Genomic DNA, 12,675 nt, shown 5'->3' with positions numbered 1-12,675 from the left:
ATTAAGTCTCAATTTTTAAAATGTAAAAAATATAAAGAAATATTATAAAGAAAATATGTATTCATAAGTTTGTTTATTATTTTTAGAAGTACATGGCTTACCAGTACATATATCAAGTGTAAATATAACATTTCATAATATGGGTTAATCATTTAAAATCAACATAATACATATAAGTATGTTAATATACATTATATTTTCATTTAAGAAGAGGCCACGTTGAATTACACGTGAAATAATTTTATCTAATATTAAAGGGATCATAGATTGTATTTCAATAATTTATAGTATTTTGTTATGTATATATATCATCTTTTAAAATATTCTTATTAAGAATATTTCATTAACGTTTAACACAACCAAAAAGAAACACATTAGAAAATACATCCTTTTTTTTTTCATGGTAACAACTTAAGCACAAATCTCATTGAACTAACAAAGTTAAATATATTTTTTTTTATAATAAGTTTTTGTACATAATATCATACAATTACTTGTTCGATACTTTAGGTAATCATACTAAGTTATAATATCATACATATAAGCCCATAAAATAAAATAAAATAAACGGTAGTGAGTAAATGATGTAAGTGTATTCATCTCATCAATATTATCATATCTTCACCAATATATATATATATATATATATATATATATATATATATATATATATATATGTATGTGTGTGTGTGTGTTTTTCATCAATTCATCACAATATCACTAGATGTATACCACTTAAGTAGTACTCCTTTCACATGAATGATTTTAATTCTCAAAGAAGAAAAAAAAATTATTCTTATAGAAAGTATTATATAGATTAAGGTACATCAATTCCAAAAAAAAATATAATTAGTTAAATTTATTCCACTCAAGTGATCACTTATCGCTTAAGTAACCATTATCTTCGTTTGTCATTCAAGTGTCATATAGATGCTTGAATAAGAAGATTTGTGTAATCAAACAAATTTCAAAAACAATAATCACATTGTCTCCTTAACATTTGAACAACTATATCGTATAAGTAAGATACTTATTTGCATGATCTAACAAGTTTGAAAAACACCATACACAACTTTCACACCTCAATGCTTGAGTGATCATTTGTCACTGAAAAGTATATAGTAACTTGTCTTTACATATTTCTCACTTATTCCTTAAGCCATAATTTGAATGGTATGTTTTATCACTTTAGTATTGATACATGCAATAATTACTTACCAGTATTTCATCACTTAAGAAATATACGTCTAAAACCATATGATTCCATATTTTATCATACTTAAAAATTCAATATCATTTATACCTCATTTTAATTATATGTAACATTCATCATACACTTACAATAATAATTAATTTCCTTTTTAATTTTAGTAATATTACAATTACAATTCCAAAGGTATATATAATTACATTCTAACGATCAAGTAACTTTAACAATAATACATTTCGACAATTTAATTCAACATACAAGCATGAGTTTATGTACTTGAATAACTCCTCACCCCTACACCAAAATAATTTATTATATACAAAAGTCTAAATTATTTTACAATATTTTCTAAAATTTTAAACTTACACATGATTCAAAACTAGATATTTCACTCTGATCAATGATCCATTATGACTATCTTGATATATTTATTATCATTTTTTTAACGATATAATTTGGTTAAAGAACATGTAATACTAAAACTTATATAGAAAGTAAAAAAGGAAAAAAGAAGGACAAAATTCTAAAAGAAAATCAAAATAGGAACCTGAAAGAATATATAAAAAATATCTTTATCAGAAATTCTTATCAATTAGGGGATAAAAATCATATGGTGCACGCACAGATTTTTCCATTTTTTATTTACTAAAAATTATATCTTAAAAACGGTTGGTATTACGCAACAAAATAATAATATATTAAGTTTAAGATATAATAAAGAGATAACAAATTTGTTAGTTGGTCATAGAATAATAGTACATCGCAGTTATCTTTGGATCAGTTACTTTCAGAATAAATAAGAAAAGAGTAGGTAAATATTTTTGTTATTGTTTATTTATGATGAAGTTGAATATTATAGTTATATGGTATACGTTACGTGTATTATATTTTCTCTCCTTTTCTTTTAATAAAATAACAGACCGTTTTAAAGGAAGAAATATAGTTATAATATTTTAATTATTATTTTTTTGTTTGAAGTTGTTTTTCACCTATCTTTTGGAAAAAAAATTCTCAATATTTTTATTGAGAAAGGACGTGTTGTTTAATTTTAACTTCTCTTTCAACGAAAAAAAAAACTCCAAAGTAAAGAAAAAGTTAAAGACAAAAAGAAAATGTTCAAATAAATATATACTTATTAGCATGTATGTTTGAAAAAAGTAAAGTGTAATAGATAAATAAAGACAACATACACTTAACTTTATTGTAAAGTTAGCAAATTCATTATATGTAACTGTAAAGTTTTAATTGTTTAATATTTATAACTTATAATTAAAGTTTTAAAAATAAAAGAAGTTTATGCACTAGTCATAATCATGTTAACAGATTTTACAACGGTATTCGATAACGAATTAACATGCAATAAATACGTTTATTAGCATGTACGTTTATTTACTTCTGTAATAGCTATTTTAAAAATTATACTTTCTATAGTTTTTATTATCATAGCTTTTTTTTTGTTATTTAACGACATATATAAGAAAAGTAAACTCTTAAAAAGCCAGTATAATATATATATATATATATATATATATATATATATATATATATATATTTCTAGAATTACTACATTGAATTATTAGTTATCTCCTACAATATTATTTTTCAATTTAGCATTTATTTGTTTCTCTTATTTCATGTTTCTAATAATTACACTTTCAAAATCACTCACCTTCTTTAATATATCACATACCTACTTATCATTTATTATTTTAATATCCATTATTATTTCTTCTTATCATTTTATCTTTTAAATAGTTATTTTATCTATGATAAAAATAATTTATAAAAAAAAAATACCTTCCGTAACAATATTACTTTTATAATTTTTTTAACTATTTTAATAATTATAATAGTAATAACAACTATAACATTCCATTCAAATAATATAAATACTTTAGAGAAATTATCACATCATTAATAAGAAGAAATCGTTAAAAAGAGGAAAAATAAAAATTTCATTAAAGTCATCTATAAATTAAAACTTTAGATACAAGTTAACTAGAACAAAACTATATACTTTGCAAATAATCTAAAGATAATTAAATATTTGTTGGTCTTCTCTCCAAAGGTTGTTCGCCGAAAACATCATCACCCTCTCTTCACACCCACAAGGAACAAACAAACAATACACAAACAAAAGGGTGAACTAGTGGTACAAAATGCATCATAACATATATATTGATATTTCAAACATGAGTCACATGTCACATAAAGCAATCCAAACATCTTAATCATGTCAAGACCTAGACTAGACTATCTCGATATAGTATGAACATATAGATATCAAAGGTTTTGCACTTGTGTGGTGGAACAGTTGACCCACTCAAAGCTACCACACAAGGTTAGTCCATTAAAGCGTCATTTCCTAATTGGAGAAAAGGCCCTCAGACTAGGACCTCCTCTTACTCTCATCACATGACTCATCTCTCTCTATTTGAGCCTGAATGATCATTAGAGTATTAGGATAACCCTCTAGAATTAAGTTGCATACATTCATACCACCAACACCTGAAACCACCAATAAGAATTTTCTCAATGGAACTCTTTTCCACACCTTTCATTCACATATATATAACTTCATATAAACATAACGGACAATCACATGAAACCACTAAATACCCATCAAAGTATCAGAAACAATACAATAAAAATCATAAAACAACTTAAACAAGCTAAGACTCTACTTAATTCCTATTTCCCTCAAATATAACAATCGCACACCATAAGCCTTCACACTAGCAAACTTTCCCAAGGTCAAATTCAATCCAAATAGAAACATATTAGCCATTCAAGCAACATACAATTAATTAAACTCATTCAAACACAATGAACACAAAATAAATATCTCCATTGTAATTAAATCATTCCATCATCCAATAACCACAAAATCATACATGTAAATTAAAAGTTAAGAATAAACACTAGCTCTTCTTACCTTACACCGAAACTATCAAGCTCTAAAAACATCAACACCCTTACTTATGACTAGGAAACTTAAAAACGCCTAACAATCGCAAAATTAGAAACAAAGTGAGTCCTTAGGACCACTAATCAATAAAGAACAAGAAAAGAGAGGTGACCGACATATGCGTCACCCCTAAACCAAAGATTTTAGAAACAAATAGCGAAAGAAAAAAGGAGCAGAAACTTATGTGCTTTATAAAAGAAATTGATTGGGTAGAAATGTAGATTTCACTGTCGTGATCGTTTAGGCACCTCCTAATCGTCAAAGAGATGACTCAAGAGTTAGAAAAGGTAGAGAGAACTCAAAAATAAAGTTTTTAGATAGAAGGTGAGTGTGTTTTAGATAATCAAACGAGTTTAAGAAATTTTATTGAATTATTTTAAAATTAAAATACTCGATCTATTATTTTAAAACCCATATTAACTCCAATACTTAAATTTTTATATTCTTACAATTATAATTTTTATATTTTATTATCATAAAAAAAGTCATGGAACATATGTAATTATACTTATTCTAATATTTTTTATTTTGTATTATTATTTATATCTATTAATAAAAAGATTAGCTTTTATAACTATTTTTTAATACACATATTTCGTTACCAATTTTATCTTTACCCATAAATATTTTATTATTGTACCATTTAAACTCTGTAATGGTTTTTTAAAATTTAATTAATATCTTTAATAGAATTATAAAAGTTATTTATTCTATTTTTATTTTTTAAATAATAATTATATAAATAATAATTATTTTTTTATTATAATAAAAATAAATAAATACATATGTATATAGAGACGTGTTTTCACTGGTAGTACAAGTAAAGTGAATGCATGTTGTTTTTTTTATTTAATTTTCTATCAAAAAGCAGTTAAATTTGTATTATAGAGTCATTTCATATTTTGTTTTTCTTCTGCCCTTTATTTCATTTTCTTCAAAGTTACAACATTCATTTTTGTCTCCATGAGTAACCAAAGAAGGGCTTTCTCAAATTTTATATTTCCAATTTGCCATGCTTATGCCTGTTCAAAGCAATAATTATTTTTCTCAGTTTTTGTTTTTGCTTTTGAAATATTTTCAATTTGTAATATTTATATCCATATAAAGTAAACAGTTGTTGTTTTTTTTTTATTGTTTGCATTTGACTAGTTCCAATTGATACTAAGACTTTTTCATGTTCGAATGGAGAACGACATTAACACATACAAAATATTTTTGGATAAATTTGGTGTTCTTAGCATATCGTGCTTGCAACCCTTTTTTGCATTTTCTAATTTGAAATAAAAATTGCATCTATTGTGTCACAATTTGCTTCTTATAAAATTTTATATGATAGTTTTAGAAATAAAAAATCGAATGAGAGATAACTCTTGGTATTAAATCTTATGAATGTCTCACGTATACAAATTTGAAGAGTAGTATAATTTATACAAGAACAACACAATATTATATATGCATGTACAATTATGTATATAGTTCTTGAGTTCGTATCCACAAACTTCTACAAATGGTATACTAAAATCCAATTCAAACTATACAGTCGTTTAAGTAAAAATACGTATTCTTACTGTATTTTTAATGGTATAATAACAAATGAAGGTACGTAATTAGTCACGTGTGGAAACGGAAGTAGACATAAAATATAGAAACTCGAAAGTTGACAGTGAATGAAAACGCAAATAATGTCCGCATACGTTGCTTTTCCGAACAAACGAACACAATTATTGATTTACAAAATCACCTTTAAACATTATAATACCACAGCCATTTTCCTTATGAAATGACAATTACAATTACCACGTGAGCCACCAACCAATCATTCATGTCAAGTAGATCTTTCAGAGAGAGGAATTACAATAAATATAATAATTGATACTCTGCAACAAAATAAACATATTATTACTTGTAATTTTCCTCTGAAAATATTTTAAAAATTCTTAAATATACAGTAAAAAAAAAGTTTGATATTGTGGTCATCATGATAAAGCGTTATTCTCCTATTATAGTAATTACGACTCACGAGAGTGTTATATAATTATATTATACTGAATAATCTCACATAAAAGTATTTGCGACTTATTTTGTCTTGGTGAATATTTATTGGACATGGCGACAATGGACGATGATGTTGTGGGATTTATCTGATAGTGGTTGTTTTGTGGCTCATAATGAAACTTAAGGGTAAGTTCCTGGAAACTTCCCTAAGAACAAACACATGTAAATGCGAAAGCATCTGATTCCGATAGGTTTCAAAATTAGAACATAAGAATATTGAAAGAAAAGGGATCGCAATTTCCACATAGTTTCATCTCTTTTTTTCATGTCTAAATATTCGGCACGTGGTCCCCATTTCCCTTTTATCTATGGTAACAACGATGAGTAACGTGTTCAATAAAACCAAAAGGTTTAATTAACCATTTCAATGGTCGTTTTCTTGAGGGAGAAACATGAAGGTCAATGTTGGCAACGACATCGTTTTCGATCAAACTGCTAAGGAAACAACCCAAAGTGAAAACTCTCATAATTAATTATATCATTCAGAAAACGAGTTTGTTCTGTGGAAAAGTCAATATCATAAATAATTATTTCTGCGTCTCAGTTTAATAATAACTTGATAGAGATTTTCATTAAGTACAACGGTTAACTACTTAATATTGAATTATTGAAGTCTCTTTCTTTCTTCTTTCTATTTTTATTATTTTTGTGATAATTGAAGTCTCTTTCTGGCACGGCATCTTGCTGGTTTCATAGTACTACTACAATTAGTAATTCAATTCCATCACGTGATTATTTTTTCCTTTGCATTTCAAACTATGTAAATGTTGATAAAAAAAATTATAATGACTATGTTGACGATTTTATTTTGTATTAACATGACAAAGTTGAAAGTAAATCACTACAAGAAAAAAAAACAATTATCTATGATCTGTAAGTAATAACTGAATTATGAAGATAATTGTGATTTATTTATAATAACAAAATTATAGGTAAATCTCTGAATATATTATTTATTTATAAAATTCTTAGTAATCATCTACTAACAAAATTTGTAAGTATATTTATTAATCACATCCGTAAATAATTACTTACTGATATCATCCGGTAATAATATCATACAGAACATATGTAAGTATCATATATGTAAGTATCGTGTTCATTAAAAATATATGTAGATGTTTTTGTATTAATAAAACATAATAATAAGGCAAAAATTAAATAAAAATAGAAACATAATTATAAATAAATAAAACAAAATATATATTTCATCATATTTAAAAAATTCAAAAATTATAATATATAGGTAATATCTATATCTAATGCTTATATATATATATATATATATATATATATATATATATATATATATATATACATATATATATATATATATATATATATATATTATAATTGATAGAATAGTATTTCTATATTTAATGCTTATATTACTTACATAGATAATATTTCTATGTAATATTCAATTTATTTACATATTTGTATTTTTATATAATAATTGATAAATAGATTATGATTTTTTTTTTGTAATAATAGATAATGAAAGTTGTTTTAGTCAAAAATTAAAGTTGAACGGGAACTTAGATTCAAAACTATAATCATTGGTTTTAGTTAAGAAAGAAATATTAGAGTAAGATGGATTCAGAACATTGGTTTACATTATTTCATCACGGAATGAGGTTATGGAATATTCCAAAATATTTCTCTTTTTTTTTTTCAGAAAATTTAATAATTTGTTTTGCCCTCTTTGTATGAGGTGTATGCACACGCAGAAACAATAAAAAAACAGACAAAGATATGATCATTCAAATATCTGCATCATCACATCCTATCAAATATTTTGTTGGAATTAAACTATACCTCTTCTGAATATTATATATATATATATATATATATATATATATATATATATATAATATGGTATTATACATATTACATTATAATAATATAGAAACAAGTCCTCTTTGATTCAAAATAGCACATGTCTATCACAATATCATCTGTGGTTAATCTCCGTCCAATCTTATCTTCTTCTTACATGTGGCTCCTTATGTTGCTATATTATACTATTGACTTAATTATTTGATGTAAGAGTGTTAAGTTGATTTTCACTTTTAATTTTTTTTAATTACATCCTAATTTTTGAAAAAGTATGCTAACCAATTTTTTTTTGACAAATTACTAACAGGTTTTTTATGTTTTTAATTTTTTTTCAAAATTTTGTAAATTTTGTTGTTGTTATGTGTTAAGGTTTTTATATGACTCATGATAATACGATGTAATAGATACTTCCATATATTAATATCAATGTTAAATATCAGTGTCGTAATTTTAATTTAGTTTTTATATATCTTTCTTTGATTTAATATAATTTTAATTTTTTAAAAAATGAAATAATATTTTCTCTAAATTGAAATAAAAATTATTATTTATATAAATGTTACATTGATATTTTTATTAAAAATTATTGTATATTATTAATCTATGTTATTGATAATCATGACTTTAACCACAAAAGATTAATATAAATATTAGTATAATAAATAAAAAATATTAAAATAAATAAATAAACCACATAATGACATGTCAACGTGATCAGTAATTTAAAAAAAAAACTAATTAAAACACTTTTTGAAAGTTAAAATTAAAAATTTTTAAAAAACGAAAACCAATTTAACATATTACTATCAAAATAGAAAACATGGGCCTAGTTATTAATTAAGTATGTACAGTTCGAAATGACCAATGTTGAATTTCTGATTATTTTAGAATCCAGAAAATTCAAAATTGGGTCATCCTCAAATTTGAGGACAATGATGTGTGACCTTAAAAGGGGAATGATGAAGATCGAGAAGGACCACCACAGCACAACAACACAGCATACGAATACATCAACAAGTAAGCATGCATCTATGCTCACATCATATATATGTATTTACGCATGGCAGAGCCACAAAGTGCACATTCATAGATTTTGCTGCATCCCACATGTTCTGTCTCCTTTTCAAAAGGATAAGTATAGTGACGCAACACAAACTCATATTAGATAATAATCTCAATTAGTTATAATTAAAACATGTTAAAATCAATAATATGTTTATTAACTTAGGGTCCTTGTACTAAGTAATGATACACTTTGGTGTGTTGTGTTGTCTTAAAACTGTATTGGTGATTGCAAGTGGGTGATTCTGATTTGTGGTCTATGTACCACTATAGCTGCTTTTTGTTTCTTTTCCTATTCACTAAATAATGCCAAAACTCCTGTCATTTCTCTCTCTCTACAATATTATAAAAAAAATATTGGAATTAATGTTTAGGCTTATGATAAGTCACCTGGTTTATGTGTCTTAATAAGAGTGAAAGTAACTCTTTAATAAGGCTTTGGTCAAGATGATTCAGAAATTTATATATGGAACTAATTATTTTCTTATTAAAATTCTAATTGTATAAAAGTAAAGAATTATTATTATGTATAATCGATAAACTAAAATACTAATTTATATATGAGTGCTAATCGAAGTTCCTCTTTTATTTTCATGAGCTTTATCAGATCAGTGTTAATAAATCTATGAATTGCTTGCCCAAGAACCAATGTTTCGTACATTATCTACCAACCATATTAGTTGGTTTAAGAAGCCGGAGTGTGAAACCTGTGTAAAAAGTTGACGATGTTGGCATAGGTTGTTGCTTTTTTTGTTAGTTTGGTAATAAATTGAGCTATCATGGTACATAACAAGTGGATTGTTTTTTCTTGCATCCGATTTGGTTTTTCATGCAACCTCATATTTAGAGAAAAGGTAAATCTCTGCTATAAATTTTGGAACAGTTAATTTAAAACATATGCTTTTTATTCCAATTTTTATTCTGAAAAAGATAATCTGGAACCGATGATAGATTTACTAACATCTGTAGTTTTATTGCAACAGTCAACAGAGTATAGAGGGATATGGGTTTTTGTGAATTTCGAACCCGATTATCAACATGATCAGCACCTTTAATTAATGAGAAAATCATCCAAGAAAAATGAAATTACAAATTCCCAAAAGCTCACGGTAAACTCCATGAGCCACACAGTATTGACTATACTTATCAAACTCTCGAATTAACTCGTAAATTTACGTTCTCAGATCTGGCTTTCGAGTTAACTCGGAAGTAAACTTGTTTTTTACATAATCGATAAGATCGTATAGAATCGCGAGTTTGGAGCAGTTATATATTTAATGAAATACATCAAAATTAATGACAATAATCCAAGTATTTATGTTTTACAATATTTATTTTTGTGAATAATATAACTATAAATTTTATTTATTTAAAGTTATATAATTTTGTAGACTTATTTAAATTAAGATATTATTTATATAATTTTTTTATGTGAAATAAACTCGAGTTAAATTTAGGAGTCGAGTTTACTCTTACGAGTTTAAGTAAATTCTCAAATTTAATAACCTTGAAATGGACTACCAATATCACTAAGTCTTTGATATATAAAGGACAATGAAAAGTCAAGAAATAAAGCAACTCCAATATAATAAATAACACAACATATTTTGAAGGAATCAAAGTATACGCGGTTTAACAAAATCTGACAACCCAAAGTCTATGGCCTTCATGTTTAACTCAGACATGTGTCACAGTTTAAAAGCAAGATGTTACTTCAAGACATTTAGAAAGGAAGATAAGATGATATGACCATAATTCTCTTTGCAGGCCTTAGAAATGAAATTATATCAGATTTATAGCATCAAGCGGATAGACATAACAAGGATGAACTCTGCTATCTACTTCAATCTTGATATAATTTTAATATATAATTTAAGTTAATGAAATGAATAACTCTATGTACAAGTCACAAAAATAATTTATTCTATGCCTAACGATCTATCTTTCAATCTTAGATGTAATACAGATATTCATACATTATAAGAAAGAAAAAATGGTTTACATCATCAAAATCAGTTAAGGTCTTCAGCTCCGCATTGTGCTTAAGCCTTTCTACATATAAGTTTGAGTCGAGGAAATCGCCAATATTAGATATGTAAGAAATAATGAACGCTTCTCTCTTCTTAAACCAGCCAAATAAGTATTGTTTTGAGCATTCTAGTAACAGGAGATTTCTTTCCAGGCCTTTCCCAAAAGCAACTTGGGGTCTTTCTTTGAATCACAACTTCCGACCGGATGAAGTGTTGTCTCAGAAGCAGAAGATTCTGAACTATTTTGCCTCAAAAGTGAAGGTAACAACACTTCCATGGAATCTTGTAATAGCTTCCTTTGAAGGAACGTTCAGTTGAAGAAGTATGGAGACTCGAGAACCTTCCCCAAGTCAAAATCACCTCTCTTTGGCACAGGAGGGAAGGCTAATCCCGGGTATGATGTCTCAAAACCTTCCAACAACTGTTAACAGATAAAATAATGAGGTTTTCATTCTCCCTCTGTTGGTTTAAAAGGAAAAGGATTTGCATTAAGTAGGATGGTGCTATTATCGTGATGTTTAATATTTGATGCTGAGAAAGTAAGAAATAACTCTTCTCCATGTATTCCGATTACATAAGCCAGTGTTTCTCATAATACAGAAAAACCTTACATTTTCAAGTATTGGCATGTTATAAAGCTCCACAAACTTTTCTCTAAGAATGTGACTCATTTTCTCCACGTCACATGCATGTGTCCAAAACGAGTCATGAACCCCTGCACACACATTTATTTCACAAAATTTAAGCACCAAAATATAAAAAAGTATTTTTCTTTAATTAATTTACTTTTCCACCAAAATTTCTCCAGCATGTAGTATATAAAGTGAAAGTTGGACGTAAATATATATACTGAACCAGATAACTAGATTACGGATTTAACTACAGTGGTTACTAGCATAAATGTGCCTTGAGAATTAGCATCATAGCCTCACTTGAATTTGAATGTAATAAAAAATTGGCGAATTATTTCTCAGCTGTATACACACACACACGTATGTGTGTATGAAAAAGGGAAGAATACATTACAAGCACAAGTTGTACAATACAATAAAAATAATAATTTTAATACTCCCTCTAGCAAATAAATTGTATGAGCCAGCTTGGAACATATAAACTAAATTCTAGATTCTCTCAAGGGGTGAGAATATCTGCAAGCTGATCATTAGAGTTGATAAATCCATTACGGAGTTCTTTGGACAATATCTTCTCTCTAGTAAAATGACAATCAATCTCAGTATATAATGTCCCATCATGAAACAAAAGATTGGAAGCAATATGGAAGACTACTTGATTATCACAATACAACTTCATTTGCTCAACTTCACAAAATTTCAACTCTTAAAAGGAGTTGATTAATCCATACAAATTCACAAGTGGCCAAAGTCATAGCTCTATACTCAACTTTTGCATTGGGTTGGGAAAAAATATTATGTTTCTTGCTCTTCCGGGAGACAATATTTCCTCCAATGAATACATCATATCATGTGATAGATCTCGTGAAAATATAACAG

General features: G+C 26.3%; 1 protein-coding gene across 1 annotated transcript in view; it reads right to left on the bottom strand.

The window, feature by feature from the left end:
- Positions 1 to 10,973: 10,973 nt before the first annotated feature.
- LOC124821594 (DNA-directed RNA polymerase 3B, chloroplastic) overlaps positions 10,974 to 12,675 on the bottom strand; it is a 37,627-nt gene continuing 35,925 nt past the window's right edge. Inside the window, exons 20-21 of the mRNA XM_088109349.1 lie at positions 11,776 to 11,879; positions 10,974 to 11,585 (exon numbers count right to left, since the gene is read on the bottom strand). Coding sequence (XP_087965475.1) covers positions 11,475 to 11,585; positions 11,776 to 11,879 — 215 coding nt within the window. The 3' untranslated portion in view covers positions 10,974 to 11,474. The remainder of the gene's footprint in view (positions 11,586 to 11,775; positions 11,880 to 12,675) is intronic.

The sequence above is a fragment of the Vigna umbellata genome, chromosome 1, assembly GCF_029865625.1.
Source record: "Vigna umbellata cultivar VRB3 chromosome 1, Vumbellata_1.0, whole genome shotgun sequence".
NCBI lineage: Eukaryota > Viridiplantae > Streptophyta > Magnoliopsida > Fabales > Fabaceae > Vigna > Vigna umbellata.
This window is presented reverse-complemented; position numbering and strand designations above follow the sequence as displayed.